The 25,184-nt window shown below is 42.2% G+C and overlaps 2 protein-coding genes across 2 annotated transcripts in view; one reads left to right on the forward strand and one right to left on the reverse strand.

The window, feature by feature from the left end:
- Positions 1-25,184, reverse strand: part of LOC308080598 (von Willebrand factor D and EGF domain-containing protein) — a 96,756-nt gene that overhangs the window by 13,213 nt on the left and 58,359 nt on the right. Inside the window, exons 23-24 of the mRNA XM_080422492.1 lie at positions 18,970-19,464; positions 18,108-18,278 (exon numbers count right to left, since the gene is read on the reverse strand). Coding sequence (XP_080278618.1) covers positions 18,108-18,278; positions 18,970-19,464 — 666 coding nt within the window. The remainder of the gene's footprint in view (positions 1-18,107; positions 18,279-18,969; positions 19,465-25,184) is intronic.
- On the forward strand, positions 703-15,337 carry LOC308080209 (uncharacterized protein; the record flags this gene model as incomplete). Its single annotated transcript, XM_080421985.1, has 6 exons — positions 703-1,280; positions 3,063-3,231; positions 3,486-3,644; positions 3,810-4,838; positions 6,075-6,620; positions 15,262-15,337. Exons 1-6 carry the CDS (start codon positions 797-799, stop codon positions 15,335-15,337), a joined length of 2,463 nt encoding a protein of 820 aa, XP_080278111.1. The 5' UTR covers positions 703-796.

The following is a 25,184-nucleotide window of genomic DNA, read 5'->3' on the forward strand; positions in this document are numbered from 1 at the left end:
CCATGTGAGGAGTGTCTGAAACGTATAACAAGAGATCCAAAACTATCAACGATTCCAACAGTTGGCCCATTGATGGAAATGTGGAATGTGATTTCCTTGGCTCTTTCTGAAGTCAATGCTGATTTTGTCGCTGTCGGATGGAAACCACATATCTCCATTTTTAAACTTTTTTTGTTAGAAACCTAGATACCTCATTGGCCGCTGTTCATTGGAGCGACCTGTATCGCGGCCGCCATATTAGAGGGGCCACGCTTCCTGACTCCTGGCTAATCACAGTGCGTCTTTCCCGGGACTTGTCAGAATCTAGTTGTCTAAAAATATCCCGTTGTATTTTTATACAACTACATTCTGACAAGTCTCGGAAAAGACGCGCTGGGATTGGCCAGTAGTCAGGAAGCGTGCCCCCTCTATAGGCCATGTTGTGTAGGTCCTTTTCGTTCAGTTTCGTTCCCATCAAGTGGCCCTAAATAATCTCTGCTTCTTAAAAAAGATCTATTGGTAGTAAGTAAGAAAAAAAATTACCGACATCTGATCCGGCGCAGTATTTTTATAATCAGTGTTTAAAAGTCGGTACTATTTTCTTAGCAGCGTCGTAATACTTTCAAAGGGGTGGTGCGGTTTTTGGCACGTGATTCCCGTTACAACCAATGGGGTCGCCTCTTCCGCATCACAATTTCCTGCAACAACAACTGCCATGGCAACCTTAACGTCGAGCAGCGAGGACTCCGAGGAAAAGCAACCAAAACAAAGAAAATATCATTCAAAATCACGTAAAAAGGACTCTAAACGATGCTATATGCATTCTATGTCTGTCCAGAGGGAAGATGTCGTCCGGGATTTTACACAGATAAGGTGGGATACCTACAGAAACAGCATCAAGCGGTGGCTTCCTCTGCAGGGTGAGAGTAAAGAAGTTGCAGAAACTTATAAGCATTGTGTCGATGTGCCTTTTGACCAGCATCCCGAGGACGCTGGGTTTCACCTATCGTGCTACAATCGATTTATTGACAAAAAGCGTTTTGTAGCGGCTGAAAAATGCGCCACACAGACTTTGGAAGTTCCAGATGCAGACACGGGTCAGTCAGGCAGCATCAGCGCCGACGGAGCCACATCTGAAACCCCCCGAAAGAAACTGAGGTCCAGGACAGGTTTGCCCGTAGCTTCTGCTGGCCCTGTCCTTCCAGCGCTATGCATTATTTGTAAAAAAGTGGACAAGTACATCACTGTGGCAGGCAAACGCACGAAGGATCAACTCTCAAAAGCAGAAACGTTGACTGCAGGTAAGAGACACACACACGCAGAACTGTTGTTTAATGTTTATAACGTGGATAACAATGATTTCGCGGGACTCTCCGGACCCCTTGGTGGTCCTTGGACCCCCGCGATGTAATCACGGGGGTCCCGTTGCCCCCCCCCCCCCCCCCACACACTTATGATTATATGGGTACATTATATATTTTGGGACTATATGTAGGCCTATCATTATTACATCTGAGGTCTTCTTTTATTTGATGGGCTGTGTTTGAGTCCAAGGCTGGGGGGAGTAATTCACACCTTTTGTTTAAGAAAAAATGTGTTGGTTCTTTTGTTCAGATCAAAGATGTTGACATTTATGTGTGAATTCCTGACTGGGCAGGAACTGTTGACTATGTAACATGTAGTGGTATTTTTTGGGAAGGATATGTGCAGATAGAGAGACAAAAGCAGTGGTGTAAAAAGTACTCACACTTGTTACTAAGTAAAAGTATCAATAATGCAGTATGAGTATTGCTATGAAAATGTACTTAACGTACCAAAAGTAGAAAGTACTCAATAAGCAGAATGTCCCATTTCACAGGTTTCAAAGGTATAAAATGTATACAAATATTTAGAAAATTGCAGATCGACAAGCTCACAACGTTGTGAGCTTGTAGATCGGCTATTTTCAAATGGCCAAAGTTTAAATAGTGCTAAAGTGTTTAATGTATGTTTTGTAATTTTAATCCAACTAGCATTTTTTTTAAAAATACGTGTAGTGAAGCAAAAAGGACAATAATTGACTCTGAGATGTTGTGGAGTGAAGCAAAAGTACTGAAGATTGGAAATACTCCAGTAAAGTAAAAGTACCTTTAAAAGTGTACTGAATTACAGTACTTAAGTAAATGTAATTAGTTACTTTACACCTCTGCAAAAAAGGCTGAGGTCTTGTGATGAAGCAAATTTATATTATGATATTACAGTGGTTCTCAACCAGTGGTCCGGGGACCACCAGTGGTCCTTGAAGGGATTCCAGGTGGTCCCCAGCTAAATGATGGAGAGTTGGTAACCAAATGCATCCTTATAGATCTTTAACCCGTGACAGTGTAAAATGTTATAGGTTTTTCAAGAGTAAATTTACTGTTAAAAATCTGCATTACTTAATGTACAAGAAGTATAGACAATTAGAGAATGTTGAAGGTTTGTTATTTTGATCGTCTGCCTGTTATCTCTCCTATTGGTACCAACATCAATACAGCATATAATTGTGGACAAAATGTCATCCAACAATAACAAAATATTCTAATTATTGTGGGTCTGACAGTCTAAATCTCATCAAATGGTGGTCCGTGGCTCAAATGCTGAATAAATAATGGACCTTGATATGTAAGGGGATGAAAACCACTGTTATATTATACTGCTTAGCATTGATTAGTCTGTTGCTATAGCTTGTGAGAGCTAAGAGCAGGACCTACTAAAACAATAGCTGCTGATAAGGCTGGAATGCAAGGGGTTCAGGTCGGCAGGTCACAGCTGCCAGCAGTCAGTGGCCCTTTAGTTTTATGGCTCTGCTCTGCAGGGGAGATGTTTTAGCAGTACTAACATGTATTTACCTTCCCATGGAAAAAAATATAATACATACATACATTAACACCACACATAGTCTTTTGTAATGATGGCAATACAAATCTGTAAAAGACACATTTACATTTATTTCCTCACTGTGTTATTTACAGCCCCCCCCCCCCCCCCCCTCAACACACACACACACACACACACACACACACACACACAGAGATCATTAACGTGTACTTTTTTGTTTAAAGGCCGGTTGATGAAGGCTGCTGAGCTGAAGGAAGACTTTACCATCCTTCGGCATATTAAGGACAAAGACTGTGTGGCCCTTGAGGTGCGTTACCACAGGATCTGTTACAAAGACTACTGCAGGTTCTTGACGAGGTCTACAGCAACAAGTACTGCAACCACAGACGAAGTGTGAGTTATTACATTGCATTATCAATTTGCTCACATAGCACATTTTTAAAGTAAGGCATTGACCAACAACATATAGTCTGCATTTTGTCTGTCTTTAGATACAATCTTGACAGCACAACTCTGTGTGTGTGTGTGTGTGTGTGTGTGTGTGTGTGTGTGTGTGTGTGTGTGTGTGTGTGTGTGTGTGTGTGTGTGTGTGTGTGTGTGTGTGTGTGTGTGTGTGTGTGTGTGTGTGTGTGTGTGTGTGTGTTCAGAAAAGAACCATCCTTTACTGACAGCTACAAGATCTTCTGTGAGAGGGTCATCCGACAGAGGCTTATAGTGAACCAGGACGTGCTGAAGATGAACCAGCTGCGAACGATGTTTGTCAACACTGTGAAGGAGCATGAGGATCGTGATGCTTCAGACTACAGGTACAGTGACTGAAATACCATGTGTGTGTTTGACATTCTTGGTAACAAAACCAAAATCTTCATGCTGAAAAGTTTCATTTTTATTTATTTATCCAACAAAAAAGGCTATGAGAGTATGTTTAAACAAAATTGGTTCATTTGTATACTTGTGTTTTTATGTTGCAGGCAGGACAAATTGAAGAGGAGGTTGACCTGTGATTTCCCCCAGCTTGTTTTTCACAAACCTGCCAAGCGCAACGTCACAGAACTGGTTTATGTTGAGACTTTGGCAGCAGATAAACTGATAGATAGGCTACCTCAGCCATCAGGTACAGAAACAACAACCGAGTCACAGTCCACTGAGGTAAGCCAAGCTGAAAGTGACAGTGAACACATGGCTAGTACAACACCTGGACATACAACTGAGGAGAACACAAGGACACTGTATAGTGCAGGATTGCTTTTGAAGAGGCTTCTATGTGACTCTCCTGGTATGACATGCCCGTGGCCTCCCACAGCAGAGGATTTCAATGTGTCTGAAGCCAAATCTGTTGTGCCAGTTGAACTATACAATCTAATTGCCTGGATTATAGGTGCAACAGAGGAACCAACACTAGCCTGTTATGTTGATATTCCTGATGATGTGAACCTAAAAGTGTTATCCATTTGTCAAGACATTGTGTATCTTGGTTCTAAAGGTCGCAAGCAGATACCAAAGTCATTGTGCCTTGGTCTAACTGTTCGCCATTTAACAGGTTCATCCAATGTTCTGTCACTACTGAGTAGATTAGGACATTGTGCTTCATGGAGCACAGTTGTCAGTTTAGACACTAGCCTAGCTGAACTACAACTAGTAGAGTACGGAGACAAAATCCCAAAGGGCTTCTCAAAGAAGGCACCTACAATACTGGTGTGGGACAATATTGATTTTGGGGAGGAGACACTGTCAGGTCGTGGAACTACTCACCATACTAATGGCATTATGCTGCAAAGTTCTGTCACAGAAACTGTGTCAAAAACAGACAGACAGCCACTAAAGAAGGCAGTTTACTCATTCAAAGCACCTCCTAGCTTCCCTATAGAACACTACCAACAGTCTAAAAGACACGGGCCACAGAACTTGTTTCACCATGAAAGTGTTCTATTGCAGACGGAAACATACAAGTTGAACACTGTGTCTGCTGCCAAAACTGAACTAGCATATGTTTTAGTGAAGTACACAGATGCTGAAGCATGCACAATCCCAAGCTGGACAGGTTTCCATACAATGCTTCAAAGTGATGCGACTCTGCAAAAGTCAGCTCTGTATTATCTTCCGGTCATTGAGGCTTCACCGACAGAGATGTCAACAGTTAACACTATTCTGAAGCGAAGTGTTGAAGTTGCTGATCAGCTAGAGCTGGACCATGTAGTGTTAGTTTTTGACCAAGCTATATATGCCAAAGCTCAGCAAATCCGCTGGAAAGATGCTGACCTGACAAAGCGTGTAGTGATTAGACTAGGTGAGTTTCATACATGCATGTCCTTCCTAGGCATTTTAGGAAAAAGGTTTGGTGATGCAGGACTGCAAGACATTCTCATTGAGTCAGAAGTTGTTGCCCAAGGATCCATCAATGGTGTCATCAGTGGTCATCAATACAACCGCAGCATGAGGGCACACAAACTTATGTATGAGAGTCTGCAACGTGCCAGATTTAGCACATTTCTAGACTCTGTGACACCAGAGGAGAGAGATGATTGCATGGATGTCATCAGAGAGATCAAAGATGCATTCCCAGACAGAACAATGGATGTTTTGAGTGCAAACGAGAAATTTGACAAAATGTGTTCAAAGTATGCAGTCTTTGTGGAAAAGAGTAGTGCAGAAAACCCAACGTTTGCCTTCTGGAGTTCATACATTGACATGGTGCAAATACTCCTTCTGTTTTTGAGAGCAACACGTGAATCAGACTGGCAGCTTCACCTATCAACAGTGCGCTTGATGATGGCATGGTTTTTTGCTTATGATCGTGTGAACTATGCTAGGTATTTACCTCCATACTGGCTGGAAATGGTCAATTTGCCTCTCACACATCCTTCTTGTCACAAAGACCTCAGTGTAAAAGGCCAGTGGACAGTCCAACGTCAAAGTGCCCATGGATTTGCATCAATTGCTTGTGACCAGGCTATTGAGCAAACATGCAACAGAGATTCCAAGACAAAGGGTGGCTGGATAGGGATAACACAGAATCGGGATGCAGTGTCTCGCTGGATATTGTCACAACATGAAAGAGCTGCCATAGCTAGACAATGTGAGTCAATGGCTGGTAAATCTCCTGAAACACGGAGACGAAAAGATCTAGACCGCACACGGATTCAGGCCGATGAAAAGGCTGTGACCAGAATAAGTTCCACCTTAGATTCCATGCTGAACCCATTTGACATACACCAAGATGGCATTGTTTGTCTTAGCTCAGGGACGGTAGCAGCTGAAGAAATCCAGAAGGATTTGCTTGCAGCACATGAAAAGGGGGAAAAAGCTGTCAAAGATTTTATGGACCAAAGACTGTTATCAAAATCCGTTGACATATTCGCCCCCATCAAGGCACAAAAACTGAAGACATTCAGCGACCAGGCAAAGACAAAGAAGAAATCTGCAGCAGGCAAAGATGTGATTCTGCGAGCCGACAAGAAACTGTTCTCCAGACTACTCATTATTGGTCAAAGTAGAAAGATAGACCTGAGGGAAATTCTGTCATACTCCTTGGGAACCGTTTCCTATCCTTTAGCCAGTACTGATGGGTCACTAGCTAAAACAGACAAATCAGCCCTGATGACTCTATTGGAGAACAAAGGTGGAGACTGCTTAGTTCAAGGAGTTCCGTCACATGGAGCTATTCTCTTTGATGGCATGGCAGTCATTCAAGCCATTCATTCAAAACCAGCTACCTTTGGAGAGTTTGCTGACAACTTGCTACAGTATGTGGTCAAGCTGGCTCTGAAGCACAAGTGTACACGGTTAGACTTTGTCATTGACCAGTATCCCAAAATTAGTATAAAAAACCTAGAGCGGTCACGTAGAGCTGGGGGCGGTACGCAACAGGTGCAAATCTATGGACGGGATCAGAAGGCACCTACACAATGGAAAAAGTTTCTATCAGATGGAACTAACAAAGCAGCACTGGCAGAATTCCTCTATGTTGCTTGGCGAGATGCTGACCTCACCATTTTGGGCACAGACTTAAGCTTGTACATAGCACATGGAGAACTGTGTCACTGTGTTACTGTTAAAGACGGTTCACAAACTATCAGTGCTGTTCAAGAACTGACATGTGATCATGAGGAATGTGACACTCGGGTGTTTTTACACGCACAGCATGCTGCACAAGGACATCAAACTGTAGTCATCAAAAGCCCTGATACTGACGTGGCAGTGATTGCTGTAAGTCTGCAGAGAGATTTACAGTGTAGCTTGTATTTTTTCACAGGTGTAGGCAACAGAACGAGGATCATTGATGTGGCTAAGGTGTCAGCAGCTCTTGGCACCAGTGTTTGTTCAGCACTCATTGGTATCCATACCTTCTCAGGTTGTGACTCGACCAGCGCCTTTCATGGCAAGGGCAAAAGGAAGACATTTTCTCTTGCTTGTCTGAAAGAAGAATACCTGACTGGGTTCACACATCTGGGCAGCAGTTTCAATCTTGACCAGTCTACCTTTAACACACTTAGCAAATATGTGTGCCACCTGTATGGCCAGTCATCGGCCAAAAACGTAAACGATGCAAGATACAAATCATTCTGCATGGCATCGTCAGCTTTGCCAGAACTGTCCATTCCCCCAACAAGTGACGCCCTGTACCAACACTGCAGAAGGGCAAACTACCAAGCAGCAGTAATGAGACATTGTCTGACTGGTATAATGTGTGCCCCTTCACCCATTGGCAATGGATGGCACATTGAGGATGGGGAGTTAACAGTGACATGGATGACTACAAATCCTGCCCCTGATAGCGTGTTGCAGGTAGTCCACTGTAGTTGCAAGACTAGCAAATGTGTAACTGAAAGATGTTCCTGTAAGTCTGCAAGACTACCTTGTACGGATTTGTGTCGGTGCCAGAACTGTGAAAATGTTTCAAAGGAAACAGAAGAAAGAGCTGTATCCGATGATGACTCTGATGACAGTGATAGGGATGATTAAGATACGCACAATGTGCTCCTTATTTTTTTTTATTATTTTCAACAACATGTTCAAGAATTGCTACACTGTCATTTTAACCCATTTAAATGTAATGCATACATGTTCCAAAAATTACTTTAAAATGGCTGTATTTTTTTTTTTTCACAGCATAGCCTTAAATGTACTTGCACTGCCAAAAGAATGACTTGCACTGCCAAAAAAATTACTTTTTGTTGCGCCGAAGTGAAATTGTTTTATTGTGATGCATTTGTTTTGGTATTCTCATATTTTGTGTGTTTTTGGAGGGGGGGGGCGGAGTTGATGTACATATGACAGATGCTGTAACACACTGTGCTACTTTAATAAATGTTTTATACCATTATGTTGTAATAATTCTGACCTTTAGTGCATTTATTTTAGTCTTGTCCATTTATGGTATTCTTCGAATTTAGGGGGTCATGGTAGCATTTTGATTGATTTTCAGCCATTTTGGGCCAAGGTGTGCTGCTTCTTTTTCTAGCTTTCATTACACAGTAGGTTGGGACATTTATTATGTATAAAACATAAGCTTTTAGCTAAATGTGTATGTTCCCTTGTGCTGGGTTCCAATCACTTCAGTAAAAGCGTTTTCTTTAACTTTGCTACATTTCGTGATCTAAATTCAAATATGAGTATACTAAGGCACCAATACTTGTTTCAGGTGTTAGGTACATATATTTATGACATTTGAGAAAGATTTTTTGTTGCCAAAAACAATATAACACATTTTACAAGCAAAAACAGCAGCACAAGATTTTCGTTTTTTGGTTATTCACTTTTATATACATTTCTGGCTTGTGAAAAAATACTGCAGGATTTTGTGCGGAGGTATTTTAACCCAAAGTCCACAAGGGTATTGTCTATGCAAAAATGCATTGAAAAAGTAGACCCAAGTCGTGGGAACGAAATTAATTTTCTAGGCACTTTTTGGTGGGTCACAACACGGCCTACTAATATGGCGTCCGCGATACAGACGTCCCAGAGTCGGAGGAGGCGTCTAATATGTCTATGGTCTAGGCCTGTCCCCGACTAAGGATTTGTTTAGTCGACTCTAATTGGCGACTAATTGCCAATAGTCGACTGGCAGTCGACTAATAAAAAAAAATGTAAAAAAAATATATATATATATATATTTTTTTTTTGGGCCAAAATACATTTTATTTCAAAGGGCCAAGTCTACACAGTTTGTTTTGTCTCCAGCAGAGTTTCTAGTGTCTCTATCTCTCTCTGGAAGAGGTTGCACATGAACTCTGCAGCCGCACTGAGGCGCTCCAACACAAACAATACCAACACAAAGACGAGGAATAAGAAGAATAAAGTGGAAGTTACGTGTGGTTGCAGGTGTAGACTTGGCCAAAAAACAATTTAAAACATTTTTGGCCCTTAAAAAAAAAAATTTTTTTTTGACTAGAGTCGACTAAGAGACACTTAGTCGACTCGGACCCCCCGCGACTAACCAGTCGACTAGTCGACTTAGTCGAGGTCAGGCCTACTATGGTCCTCTGCGCGCGGGCACTGCTTAGAAGCCCTGCAGCGCCCCGGGGGTTTGAAATTAAATCAAAGCACTCCCCTTACCTGGTTTAGCTACAGATACCAGATACCAAATAACGCACCTGGGATTGATATAAACTGATCTAAGGTGTATTTTTGAAGATGTCTAGAGTGAAAGTGGTGAAGTGTGTCTGTGAGTTTTTATGAAAATTGAACCAATGAAAAGTATTGTAACTAAACACAGGTTATTTTTTCCCCCCCAATTCCTGAAAAATAACCGTTTTGGACATACAAGCTTTCCGCCTGACAGGGACGATTTATTGCATCTTCTGGACATGCAGAGAGAGAGAGGTTGTTGTTATCATGGCACCATATGGTCAGATCATCCATCTCCCTCCGGCTGGCCCTCTCATCACTGTTGAGTCCGGTCACTGTGGTGTCATGTGCACATTGTAGGATGCTGCTGTCATTATTTGGCAACACGGCCGTGTGTGTAAACAGAGCGTACAATAGAGGAGAGAGCTGAGTGAGGCAGCAGCAGCAGCAGCCCTGAGGCGCGCCGCTCCTAAGAACTAATGCAGATGAGTGTGTTACTGTTCTGCCTGTTAGGAAATCTAACCAGCGTGGTACAGTTTTAACCCGTTCAATCCGGGAACGCATCTCTGTCATTTTTAAGATTTCTTTGGCTATTCAAAAATAGCAGATCTACAAGCTCATGCGCTATGAGCTTGTAGATCTGCTATTTTTGAAAAATCTTGAACATTTTTGCACATCTTTGAATGCATATATTATTATTTTTTAAGCGAAAATGTTTTACTCAAATCCTTGCTTCTGGGGATTCTACAAATGTCTACAGTTAAAAAAAAAAAACTAAAGTTGCTATAATCAGTGGTTCTCAAACTTTTTTCATGTCAAGGACCCCCAAAATGATATGTATTTGGCCGACAAAATATTTTGTTCCAGGGACCCCCCAGAAGCAAATATTGGAGTAAAAAAATGTTCGCTTAAAAAATTATAATATATATATTCAAAATGATTCACAATTTTTCAAATACTTCCAAGATTTTTCTAAAATTTTCAAAAATAGCAGATGTACAAGCTTGTAGCGCGGCACGAAGTGACTCTCTGTGAGCTTGTATATCTGCTATTTTTTTAGAACTACTGTTCTAAACCACTGTTCTGAATCCTAAGAGTTTTCTGAAAAAACTAATGTTGGTATATATATATATATATATATATATATATATATATATATATATATATATATATATATATATATATATATATATATATATATATATATATATATAGCTAAAATCTAAAATGACACAGATGCTCTCCAGGTTTCATTGGGTTAAAAGAAAACAACTTGCATGGCATTTTGTTTTATATTACTGGGAAATACAAGGTCCCAGGTTCGATTACCGGCCCTGGCTGTGTCGAGGTGTCCATGAGCAAGGCACTTAATCCCTAACTGCTCCCCCTCTGAGCGCTCATTAGAACATCATTCCCCCTTGGGAATAAGCAGGCCTCCCCTTTCCCTTTGTTTAAAGGCCTATTTATTTAGAGAATATCACCTAACAATACTGTAGATACTAGGGCAGGAATTTCAGGGAGGCCACAAAGGCCATGGCCGTCGTTGGCCCTCAGTTTGGCCTTGTGCCCCTAAAAAAAAAAAGGCATGCCCTGAGGCCACAGTGGCCCCAGCTGACTGTACCACTTTGTCCTCGGTCTCTTTCTTGTCAATATGTAGACACCAGTATCTCTTTCTTTCCAGTGTCTTTTGTTGAGATTCTGAATTCTTAACTCCCCTGAGTCCCCATTTTTAAACCAATCCACCGACTTTGATTGGTGCAGGGCTGAGCATGGATCAGATTGTAAATACCATACTTTATGTATTTCACTGCAGATAGTCTACATATTAATCCTTAACCCTTAAATTCAATTAATTATTTCAATGGACTAAAATCTTTCTATTTGATGGCCTTCCTGCCCTGGCATTTGTGCCATCAAAAAATGGACAACACCAAAGCTTTGCCCCTAAAATGACAAAACTCCAGGCCTGGTAGATACCAAACACATTTAAACTAAATCTTATTTTGTGTACTTTTATGTAAAAGGAGTTATAGACTGTGATTGGTTGAGGTCCAACACACCTCCGTTCCAGAGGTTCGGAGCAAGTAAAAAAATACATTTTGTGACATCTTTAAAATGTTTGTGTTTTGCCAATGATTTGGGGGTCCACTCCCAATAAAACCCTTGCGGGCCACAGGTTAGCGAATAGCTAGGTGTACAGTACAATACATACCCTGTATGTCATACAGGATGAGAGAGACCAGAGAGGGGGGAAACAGAGCTGAACCAGAACAGTCTGAACCGCAGCTGAACAGCAGTGTAAACACTGGTGACAACACACAGCTGGACTGAAACCAGATCTGAGGCGCGTCAGCCATCCGGATGGGAACTCCCTCAAGCTCCACTCCACTTCCACACACATCATGAGGAAGTGTGAATTTGTGAGGCTCAGAGTTTTTCTATGCCAAGGACCCCAACATGTATATCTCTGCTGTCCAGCCTGAAACCGCTAACTCCAAAACGCTCATTGTTCAGGAAACGAGAAAACAAAATATAAGTTTTTCAGGAAATGAAGAAAACCTTATATTTTTTAAACAAATCAATACTGCCTCATCAAAGTTGGTATAGTGACTTTATATATTGTCAGATACTTGCATGTGTCATTATATTATCAACACTTTACCCAAATCGTGGGTAAATCAACACTTTACCCAGCGCAAGTGGAGTTAGTAGTTTCAGACGAGCAGAAATCAAGCTGAAATGGAGTTGTTGTCCAAACAACAATAGCTCCACTCGCTGCTGAGGGAGAGGTTTCAGCGCGACAGAAATGCTATGAACGCCTTTCTTCTTGTCACATTGCTCTCCTCATTAAACACTTCATAGATTTTAGAAATGTAATTACTTGTTTTCATAACATTAGCGTCAGTGCTAAGTTTGATAAACAGGTACACTGCATAGTTTTAACAGACTACGGGGAGTTTGTAACGTGATCCTCCTCGTTCACTGCGCAGCGCGCTCTACTCATACTGTGAAAAAGCAGCACTGGAGAGGAGAGGGGGGAGTTGTTTGTTTTTGACGGACAGTTTGAGGATCCAATGGAGTTGGGAGTTTTCGTCAGAGGCGCTTTTTAATACTTTTCATTGGTTCAAATTTTTTGATTTTTTACACAGACGTAAAGGGTGTTCAATAGCGTTGATTTATGAAAAAAAAAAAAAAAGCTGAAAATGGAGTTAGCTGGTTCGTCCCGGACACTGACGATATGTATATGGCATGGACCCCCATGCAAGATTTGTGTTGTTAAAATGTTTCACAAGAGTTTGTGCATCTGCTAATTTCGGCAAAAACATTTGGCGAAGAGGGAAATACTACGGGATCTAGTACGTAGCCCTGGGGGACCCCGGTCAACTGAGTACAGATATAGGGTTTAAGTGGTTAACTCTAATTGAAACTGGATGACTCAATATTCAATGTTGTTCCAGTCAACTTACATGTTGTTGGTTATGAAAACAGTTACTAGATCAACTTAAAATAAGCCTTTTTCTTTTGTGTGCAGCATCTTTCAAAATGTTTGCAAAGTTGTTTGTAGTTTAGCTTTATCTACTCTACATTACAACTAAATGTTACTGTATGTGGGTGTGGGTAGCATTTTCCAAAGCTGCTTTAAAAAGTGCATGGAACTTATAATTATTATGAATCGTCTGATGTTTGTGACTTAATAATAAGAGACAGACAGACAGACAGACAGACAGACAGACAGTCAGAGGGGAGGAAAGCTGAGAGAGAGACTGTAGGAGAGACAGGAGATGAAGCAGCGAGAGGATTTGATCCCGTGCCAGCGCGGTTCTGCGTGCGCGCAGCTCTCCAAACAAACAGACACAGAAATGATCAGAGAGCAGAAAGAAACCCGGCATTGTTTTACACACGTCTGTCTGGTTGGAGGCTAGCATGACCTCCGATCTGAACTTGTCATCACAATAAAAGACACATCACTGTCACGCGGTCAGCCAGAGAGTATAAAGGCAATTGGAAAGACAACCGTTTATGCCTGTGGTTCTCTAAGTGGGGTCCGAGGCGGCCGGGCACCCTCATGTTTCTTCGAGGGCGTTCCAAAATGGACCCTTTACAGGTCTTTTAACTCTGAGAGTGTACAAATGGAACCAAATGGACCCGTATTTGCTACACTCTCAGAGCTATGGGGGTCTTTCAAATAAATAAATAAAACGATTGAGAACTTGGCATTGTCTGCTCTATTGCAGTGGTGTAAAGTAACTAAGTACATTTACTTAAAGTACTGTACTTGAGTAACATTTTGAGGTATTTGGACTACTTGAGTATTTCCAATTTCCAATACTTTTACTTCTACTCCACTACATCTCAGAGGCAAATATTGTACTTTTACTCCACTGTCTACAATTATTTGAAAACTTTAGTTACTAGTTACTTTGCAGATTATTTACATTAACCACTTTAGCCCTATTTTATACCTAGGCTATTTGAAAATAGCCGATCTACTATTCTGCTATTTTCAAACATTTTAGTATTTTTACTTCTGGTACTTTAAGTACATTTTGATACCAATACTTTTGTACTTTTACTCAAGTACATTTTTTATTCCGGACATTTACTTGTAACAGAGTACTTCTACATTGCAGTATTGATACTTTTACTTAAGTAAAACGTTGGAGTACTTTTTACACCACTGCTCTATTAGCCTGAGGCTACGAGCTCAATCCATGGTCTTGAAGGGCGGACCCAAACACAGCCGCCTGGATTTGTGCGTGGCTTCCTATTGCTTCACCAATCTATGTCCCCGCCTCCCCTCCCCTCCCCCCCTCGGCCTGTGCACGGAGCACGCTGACGTCACCAAATTTAGAGCGACGCCCCTCTGCACTCTGATTGGTTAGGAGATAACAAGGTCCAAGACCATCTAGTGGGAGAAATATGTGAAAAAGTTGTTCACTTCCGGCAGAAAGTGTGAAATTTTGCACCTAGGGGTATTTTTGGGCGCTGAATTCAAAAATTGCCGGATCCAAGAAGTCAGACCAAAGCGTCTGACTTATTAATTAGATAATTAGCATATTTGCTGCAAATATGCTAATTATCTAATTAATTATGCACAATACAAAAATGTACATGGCAGAAATGGATTCTACGGGAAAAAACACATAAGAATCAACTGAGAAAAGTTTGGTACACCCTTTTATCGAATTGTTATATATATCATTATGCCAATTGATTCCTCCCCACACACAGTGTGTTGTCACTGCTGTTGTATTCTACTGACTCACCTGCCAGTGAGGAGCCCCCACCGGGAGGACGTAGAGCTTTTCCACTTGTGGGACAATACATTTATTTCTCATTAACTTGTTTATTTAATCTGTCCTACTCTGTTCTTCTTGGAAGCATTGTCCTGAACAGAAACACAGTTCTGTGCATGGTAGATTAGCCGCAAAACATTTGCATTTTCCAGCACACCGTTTTTTACACATGCATTTGATCAGCTCTCGACACCCTTTTGACGCCACCTCTGCCATCACCGTCCAAAATGGACACCAGCCATCGTCCTAACTTTTCACCCATCCCCAATCTACAGGTGAAGGAATCTCTGGGTTGGCAATTTGGGACTGTCCCCAGATGTGACAAGCTTGAAATACTGCTCTCTTCACATGTTGACGAAGTGCCTCCTTTGTGGGTGGAATATTTTCCACTTTGCGATTTCCATGAGCAAATAGCTGCTTGCGTGCCTCGTTCACTTTCTTCAGAGTACCCCCAGAGGTAGATTGTTCTTTGCAATGTTATCATAGAAATTGATAGAAGGATCCTTGATTCGCTTCTCTACAAATCCATCAAATTGTGTTTTGCCAATGTCCTCCACAGATCGCACTGTGGCTACCACTTCATCAGGCATGATGACTTTGGTGTCAAGCACATACAAGTCGTTACTGTCTTCTGAGAATCGATTCCCCAGCTTTTCGAACGTACTGATTGCATTATTGAGATCTGATGCAAAGGCTTTCTGGATTGCTCGTGGTGGCGGACATCAGTTTTCCTCCGTCCCTGAAACTGGTCTTCAAACTCATTTAGGATCCTGGCTATTTCGGGACCAGCCACCAACCACCGGCGAAGAGCCCCCTCATCTTCCTATAATTTGAGTAACCTCTGTCTTGGGTCGTGGTCTGTGGTCTCTGTCTGTCTTGGGTCGTGGTCTGTGGTCTGGCAGTTAGGTTTCGCTTTCGGTTTGCATGCTGCAGTTAGGTTTCGCTTTCGTTTTGCGCGTTGCCAAATCATGTGCGAGAAACAAGCACCGGTGTTGCAAGGAACGTCTACGGTACGTACGGTACGGTACGGTACAGTACAGTACAGTACGTACAGTACGGTAGAGTACAGTACAGTACAGTAGAGTACAGTACAGTACAGACCGTACAGTACAGTACCGTACAGTACCGTACAGTACCGTACAGACCGTACAGTACAGTACAGTACGTACAGTACAGTACAGTACAGTACAGTACAGTACCGTACCGTACCGTACCGTACCGTACCGTACCGTACAGTACGTACAGTACAGTACAGTACGGAACTGCGCATGCGTCGCATGCGTGTGTGTGTGTGTGTGTGTTTGCGACGGGACCCGGGGGGTTCCGCGACGGGGGGGTGTGTGGGGGGTTGCCCGTGGGGAGGGGTGACCGCGGGGGGTGCCGCGGGGGGACCCGCGGGGGGACCGCGCTACAGGACGTGCAATAACCTTCACCGGGTATGGTCTAGTTCTCAGTAATTACAACAATTCCGCCATCACCTTTCACAATAGCGTTCTGCTGTTCATGCATCTGATCGTGTGCCAAAGCAGAGAACTTGTGCAATGACAAAGTTCCCCTTGACAAATTCACGATGGGTATCTGGGGAATCATTTGGAAGTTCCTGAAGGTCCGTTACATGCACTGTCAACCATCTAATATGCTATTTTTGAAGAATGAGTTCACTGTTGCTACAAAAATATTAAATAAGTGTGAACCCAGTAATATGATCTCATGTGAAAGAATACCCCTGAAAACATAGGTAGAGACACCAACATCATGAGGCTCAGATGAAGCACTTTGGAGTAACACTGGTTTCAATCAAATTTGCCATAAAATAAAAAAAAGTAATCTGCTAAATTAATCTACAGAAACTAAAATGTCAAAGTATTGCTGCATTACAATTTGGATTTCATCAAAACAAACTTGTTTCACATTCAAAAGTGATGAGGTGTCAAAGATTGGAATACAAAACCTAATTGAACCAAAAACGTTGGCGGCCATCTTTAATTCTCATTTTACGACCAGATCCCATGGGAAAAGTGCTTGGATCCGGCAAAATTTGAAATCGGCATACTTCAAACATGCCATATGCAAATTTTCACACTTTCTGCCGGAAGTGAACAACTGAGCCTTTTTTTGTTACATATTTCCCTCACTAATCGTTCTTGCATCGCTCCCCCAGGCTTTTTTTCTTTTGTAACAAAAAAAAAAGCCTGGGTTTCCGAGGCTACTGCTCTATTGACAAACTTGATCTCACAACCCCCCCATGACAAGCCATGTTGTGTAATCATCTATTAACCACATGAACACTAGTGCATGGGGTTCCCTAAACCTTTCCATGCCAAGATAGGACCCTAAAATAGTCATAGCCTTTGGCTGTACCCCCCCTATTGTGACAGGGTTGAAGAAATAATAACAAAATAAAGGTAAATAGCCAATATACAAGCTCAGTACATGTCACAATTGTTACAAAATTGTTAAATTTTTGAAAATTGTTACAAAATTGTTACATTTTGGAAAATCTGGGTCAGTTTGGGGAAATAATTGATAATAATTTATCTATAATTTTCCGTATTGCAAGTACAACAAAGTATGGGTTTCAGTGTTTGGAACTGTGTGCGTTGAGGCAATGACAAACAAACAGATGTTGGTATTGTTGCATGCAGTCGCAGTCTCTACTCTGTACAGAATTCAAAGTGATTTACAGTACACAGTTTGTCAGGCCACCCACTGGGATTTACTCACAGTAATCACAGCACATCACACCCAACAAAAACAAGACAAAACCAATCAGTCAAAACAAAAGCCTCGACGTGAAACGAATTCATCTTCTTAAAATGTCTAGACAGTTCTGAAACCGCCCAACTGTGAGTTGCACACACAAAAAACACATTATCAATATTAATTACATTGTGCCTTTTCTGAAATACATTTAATCGAGTTGCCAATGTAACGTTTTCTGATGGTCAGAGAGAGAGAACACTAATGCAAAACAACTTATTACATCATTCCATTCTGAAGAATGAAATAGAAAAACATTTTAATTAGCACATTCCCTGCCATTGACGGGAAATTCCATCAATTCAAATTCAACCGTTGACTGCCATTGACGTCAAGCATATACATTATGCCACCTCGGTGTTCCCCTAGGGAGGACCTTTGGGGACGTCCCACTGGCATCAGGCCCTAGGGGCAGACCGGGGACCAGATGGGGGGATTATATCTCCACAGTCCACACTGGCCTTGGAACGCCTCAGGATCCCCCAGGATGAAGTAGCTAATGTCGCCCGGGGAAAGGGAAGTCTGGAACTCTCTGCTGGAACTGTTGCCCCTGCGACCCGGCCCCGAATAAGCGGTAGAAAACAGATAATAATGCAATAATAATAATCGGCTAAAGAGACCTCAAATCAAATTTAAAAAGCTCACCTGTTTTGGCGGTCTTGGTACAGGTGCGTCCGTTGCCGTGGAGCCCGGGCGGGCAGCGACCACAGACGTATCCGACGTGCGGCGGTCTGCGGTTGATGCACTGCACCCCGGGGAAACACGGCCGGCTGGCGCAAGTCGATGACACGTTCGCCGCAACGGACGCCACGGAACCTGGTGACATCACAAACACCACATAATGATGTCACAGTGCTGGATGTTAAATCAAAGTATACCGGAACCCCAATCTACCATGTAAAATCCCCATTGGTGTGGTACTAGCCTTGGGCCAGCCCCACCAATGGTGCTTATTACTGAAGCAGCCTTACAACTTGAGTTTTGTGTTTTCTTACCCATTCTGGGTAGGGTGAGAGCATTTTAGGTAGGGTGGGGGGGGGGCCTTAATAAAAGATAATTGGGCCACGGGCCTCCTTGAGTGAAATCAGCTGGGTTAATTATTTGTTAACTCTGAGAGTACTGCAAATGGACAAACTGACCCAAACTGACCCAAACTGACCCACAATGCGTCGCATCGCGACGCATTGTGAGCTTGTACTGTAGATCGTCTATTTTCAAATGGCCAAAATATACATAGGGCTGAAGTGGTTTTGTAATAATAATCTAAATCTACAAAGTAAAAAAACAAACAAAGTTTTCAAATAATTGTAGTGGAGTAAAAGTACAATATTTGCCACTGAGATGTAGTGGAGTAGAAGTAAAAATACTGAAAATTGGAAATACTCCAGTAAAGTAAAAATACCTCATAATTAAGTACACTACTTGAATACATGTACTTAGTTACTTTACACCACTGCTCAGATTAGACTGAGCACTGAGGGTTTCACTGTGCAGTATGTAAACTCACCAGAACGTGTTTTCCCAGTCCCTGTTTGCTGGCTGACATCAGAGGTCTTGGCAGAAGCCTTCTCACCCGCTGCGAACTGACCGGGTTTGACCTGATCTGGGATAATACCCGGACCCTTCACCAAACTATCTGAGGTCTTAGACCGGGACGGGTCTGGTGTAATTCCTGGGTCTTTTTTGGGAGTGTCGGCGTGGTTCGGCGCGCTTCCCGGGGTCTTCCTCAAGTCGTCGATCCCGGATTGAGACGGGCGTAGCGCGATTCCTTGAATCTTTGGATTGTTAGCCGTGGTTTGGGGCGAGGCCGGGGTGATTCCTGGAGTGTAAGGCCTGATGTTGTTGGGACTGGTGCGGGCCAGGCTACCGCCTGGAGACCTCCGGGGGGGAGGCTCTGGCTTTGGTTTGGACGGGCGCTGGATGACACCTGGGATCCTGGAGATGGTCGAACGAGGAGCAGATGTGGCGCTCATGGGCCTGACGGTGATTAGACTGGGGTCCTCTGAGAGAGAGAGAGAGAGAGAGAGAGAGAGAGAGAGAGAGAGAGAGAGAGAGAGAGAGAGAGAGAGATTTATTGTCATGTTATCTTTTATTCTTCAGTTGTTCAAAATCCACAGCAACAAACATATTGATTTGAATAATACTAAGGCAGTGTTTTTCTACCAATTTTATGTCCAGGACCCCCAAATCAATGTGCATTAGGCCGCGGACCCCATCGTTTCCAAAATATATTAAAACAAAAATCGTGTCACATTGCAACACATTTTGAGCATGTAGGTTGGCTATTCTCAAATAGCCGAGAGAGAGAGAGAGAGATGGAAAGGGTGATGGAAAGAGGTAGAGCGAGTGAGAGAGAGTTTGTATGTAGATGTCATTGAGGCATGGTTATGAGCCAGCCAGGGAGCTAAGCTAACAGCTAGCACAGTAGGACCCACTGTCATGGGCCGTGTGTGTGTGTGTGTGTGTGTGTGTGTGTGTGTGTGTGTGTGTGTGTGTGTGTGTGTGTGTGTGTGTGTGTGTGTGTGTGTGTGTGTGCATGTACTTTATCAGATAGTCCCCTGAATGTGTCAGTTGGCAAAGTCAAGGTCAATATTAGTCTTGCAAAGCGATTCACTGAGCACCACTTACCCATGAAGGAGATATATTTATGAAAAGCCCTAACAAAACATGGGCCACAACTCAGTGCATTACATCAAGGAGATTCCTTCCAATGCTACACTGATCCACAGCTATGCCAGGCGCACAATGTAACACTGTTTCCCAAACAAAGGCTCGTGACCCATTTTGGGTTGCAACAGTGTTTTTATGGGTCGTGATGCGAGTAAATATCCCATGTAAAAAAAAGTTTTTCTTGAGTGCTACCATTATTAGTTTCTAGTGTTTTACCTTAACGTGAGTATTACCATTTTCTTTAATGATTTTCTACAGTGCTTTACACTTTTACTTCACTAAATTTCAGGGGGAAATGCTGCATTTATTCCTTTTGAGCTGAGGAGTGTTTTGGATATCATGTCCACAGCGCTCGCACACAGCGTGATGCCAGCACTGTTCAAACCCATCAACTATGTTGGTGCTCACTGCTCAAACGTCCTGTCATCTGCGTTATAGCACAAATAGCTTAGCTGAAACTACGGTAAACATGGACTCGTGGTGGTACTAATGATTCAAACGTCGGGTGGTAAGTTACCGGGTTGTCACATACAATCAGGAGGATCAAATGACCGGCGGTATACCTTTCCAAAGGTTGAACTGCTTCCAGCTTGAAGCGCCAAGGGTGCTGCACCACCCGACAGTGACAATTTACTTTGAGGTTTCAGATTATTAATCCAATAAGACCGCGGGAACGCATCTGAGTCATTTTAGATTTCTTTGGCTATTCAAAAATAGCAGATATACAAGCTCATAGCGCAGCCGCACTACGAGCTTGTAGATCTGCTATTGAAAAAAAAAAAGATATAATACATATTTTACAAACATTTTAACTCAAATCTTTGCTTCTGGGGATTCTACAAATGTCTTCTAAACAGTTTTTTGAAAAAAAAATATGTTGCTATAATATCAGTGGTTCTCAAACTTTTTTCATATCAAGGACCAAAATGGATGTATTTGGCCATCTCAAAATATGTTGTTCCAGGGACCCTGGAACAATGAGACTTCATTGATCAGTGGTGTGAAATGACTACACAGATGACCAGAATTAGCTTCAACAATGACATTAAAGTGATGAACACATTAATGCATCAATAATACTTGTGGTACTTTTAGTAAGTCATATAAAAAAAAAAAACAGGACTCTTATTTGGAACAGAGTACTTGTACACTGTGGTAGATCGGAGTACTTGGTCCAGCGCTGGTAAAGCGTGCGTCCGGTTTTAAGCCTGCTGGAAATGCAAAGCAGACCCTGGCAGCGCTGTGCTCTGCTGCTGCCAGCGGCCCTGACAACAGCTGTGGATGTTTCACACATGAACCATAACCCACCCGCCTGACAACACCACAGAGGAGAAGACAGATGAGGAGAGATGGCGAGAGAGAGAGAGAGGGGGAGAGAGAGAGAGAGAGAGAGAGAGAGAGAGAGAGAGAGAGAGAGAGAGAGAGAGAGAGAGAGAGAGAGAGAGAGAGAAACAAACAAACAAACAAACAGAAGGTAGAGAGAGGTGACAGATCGAGGCCAAGGAACATTAAAGGGCAACTTTGCAGACAAATTCCAGAGGTAGGACGGAACGATAACAAGTACTCCATGCGGACCGCTCACTATGGGCCTCGTCTTTAACCCTTTAAGACCGGGAAAGCATCTGTCATTTTAGATTGTAACCACTTTAACCATTATCTTATACTTTGGCTATTCAAAAATAGCAGATCTACAAGCTTATAGCGTGGCATGAGCCAGAGATGGGGACTCGAGTTAGGGACTCGGACTCGAGTCGCACTCGAGTGGCCAAAAACGAGACTCTCGACTCGACTCTGACTCGCCCCTCAAAGACTTGAGACTTGACTCGACTCGAGCCTCAAAGACTTGAGACTTGACTCGACTCGAGCCTCAAAGACTCGTGGACAATCTTTATTTTATGTTTATTTTTTGGACAAATAAATGAATGAAATGCCCAAAAAACTTCCACTCCCCTGTCCCCCCCCCGCAAAGAAACCTCCGCTCCAGTGCGCGCTGCGCGGAGCCGGATTCAGTCAAGCTGTTTCATGCTGCTCATTAACCTAAACATGGAGAGGCGAGCGCAACAGCTGCTATGTGTGTGGCCGCCGCGGCCTTTCATCATAAAGTTTAAATATAAAAACTTCGAAATTAAACAAATATGTTTAGCTCAGAATCAGCTATATAACCTCAGTTATCTTGGCATATGCTTACATTTTTTATAAGATGGTCGAATCATCTGTGACAGCACGTTTAGGAAACATCGGATTTTCATTTCGTTAAACCCAGCTGGGTGAATATTCAACACTTCACCACGGTAAACGCTACGCTCATGTAATGTTCACTGCATAAAAGCTGTGGTTCTCAAACCTTTTCAGGCCCCAAAAGAATCATATTTGAACTGGGGATCCACATTTAGACAGTTTTTTGGTGCGCAACACAGCCCTCGTTTAAGTGAATTGCTTTCACCTGCTCTGCTGTTGGACTGCTGTGCGGAGTAGAGTGTGCGCAACAGGGCATATCTCCGCCAAGCCAGGGTGACCTACCCAGGCCCATGAAATTCATATGCAGGCATAGTAGCCAATTAGAATGAAATCTGCAAAAACTGACTCATATACTGATACAGAACCATATTGGCTATATATTATCGCTGTCGGGTGGAAATCTTGTATGTTCCTTTTTTATTATTATTTAAAAACAATTAAAAATCATGAAAATAGCCAATCTACAAGCTGTAATTATTAATAATTAAGAAATACTATATTTTAAAGAGTGAAAAATCAACTAAAGTCATTATTAGTGCAAGTTCAATCACATTTCATTTGAATGAAAATAAATTGTGGGGAAAATACATAAAATCTCTAATCTGTGAATCTAATGTGATTTATTATGACCTGTCTATACTTTAACATCTATGCCCCCCCCCCCCCCCCCCCCCCCATTTTTTTTTTTTTTTAAAAGACTTTAAAAAGACTCGAGACTTGACTCGGACTCGACCCTCAAAGACTTGACTCGGACTCGACTCGACTCAACCCTCAAAGACTTGAGACTCGACTCGACTCGAGCCTCAAAGACTTGAGACTCGACTCGACTCGAGCCTCAAAGACCCGATACTTGACTCGGACTCGACTCGACTCAACCCTCAAAGACTTGAGACTTGACTCGACTCGAGCCTCAAAGACTTGAGACTTGACTCGGACTCGAGCTCAGAGACTCGTGGACATCTCTGGCATGAGCTTGTAGATCTGCTTTTTCTTTTTTAAATCATGAACATTTGTGCAAATCTTTGTATATTTATTGTTTGAAGCGAACATTTGTAACTTAAATCTTTGCTTCTGGGGATTCTACAAATGTACGAAAAATTTCACGCTTTTTCAAAAATAGCAGATCTACAAACTCATCGCGCGGCACTCGGTGCTGCGCTATGAGCTTGTAGATCTGCTATTTTTGAATAGCCAAAGTATAAGATAACGGTTAAAGTGGTTACACATATGCGTTCCCGGTCTTAATGGGTTAAGATACTCAAAGGAACAGTGCCCATGTACCTGTCTAACCCACTAGAGTGAGAGAAACACCAGAGGGAGATCCCATGACCTCGTTCCCCGCAAATTCGACACAAACAATGCATTCTGCTGCACAGCCAGCAAAATGTGGACTGCCCCTGTCAAAAGACATAAAAAGCCTTGAGTCACTTCAGTCACTTTAGTCTAAAAGAGCACTTACAGGTGGCTGCAATTCAAAACTGATTTTTTTTTTCGCATAGTATTGTATATTTGTCTGTCATTAAATGTTTAGATGAATTGAGTACAAAGGACCCCAATGGAAACAAGCCATAGGCTTTCTTGGGTTTAAAATCCTCTTAACAGACCTTGTATTGAACTTTCCTGTGCTTTTTTTTTGCAAACTGCTTAAAGTATTCAATCAATCAATCAATCAATCAATCAATAGAACCGTACCCTGGTGGCTTCCCCTAACCCTCCCCTTCCATCCTTTTCTTTTCTTCTCTGGATCTATTGGTGTTGTTTATGATATGTAAAGTATTGTATGTATTATATGCCTTTTTAATGAATTGAGTTCAAAGGATCACAATGGAAACAACCTTTTAAAGGAGTAGTTTACCCACAAAATTACTTATTTTCTATCAATTGCACACCCCATGAAGCATTGAATTCATGGAGATGTTTTTGTTTTTATCGCATTCCTGAGACAATAATTTGATAACCGGGTGTATTTCCGGTAGGAGACACAAAGAGTCTACTTTGTGTCTCCTACCAGAGACATTAGCATCTTTCCGCCGGTTATCAAATTATTGTCTCAGGAATGCGACAAAAACAAAAACAAATCCATGAATTCAAGGCTTCATGGGGTGTGCAATTGTTAGAAAATAATTAATCTTTTGGGTGAACTACTCCTTTAACATAGCCTTTTTTTTATTCTACTCACTGTACCATTATCAAACATGTTAATAAAGTATTCAAGTATTCAGTATTGATCAATTAATCAATCCAAAATACAGTCTCTCATTGGACTAACTTAAAAAATATATAATATAAATATAAAAATTAGTGGTTAAACTGGCCCTCATTTTGCACTGGAAATCAAACTCGGAATGGTGTGGTCATGTGACCCATACTTTAACTGGTTGAGCCAGCAGGAAGCCCTGGATTAACGATAACATCTGAGGGATTCTATACGCAGCTCTTTAAGTGGAGAGTGAGTGAGTGAGTGAGTGAGTGAGACACACACACACACACACACACACACACACACACACACACACACACACACACACACACACACACACACACACACACACACACACACACACACACACACACACACACACACACACACACACACACACACACACACACACACACACACACACACACAGAGGCAGAGACAGAGAGATGAACATTTGTATGTAAAGACCTCCATTTGGTTATTAAATTATGACAAAAGATATGTTTATTATTTATTATTGTTTCGTTGTAGTTTGGTTGGAGCAGACAGCTCAACAGAAGAGCCTGCAGTTTCTCATTATAATCTCAGGTTCTCGGGTTCTGCCTGTAATAAGA

The sequence above is a fragment of the Gymnoscopelus braueri genome (assembly GCF_963280865.1).
Source record: "Gymnoscopelus braueri genome assembly, chromosome: 24".
Classification (NCBI taxonomy): domain Eukaryota; kingdom Metazoa; phylum Chordata; class Actinopteri; order Myctophiformes; family Myctophidae; genus Gymnoscopelus; species Gymnoscopelus braueri.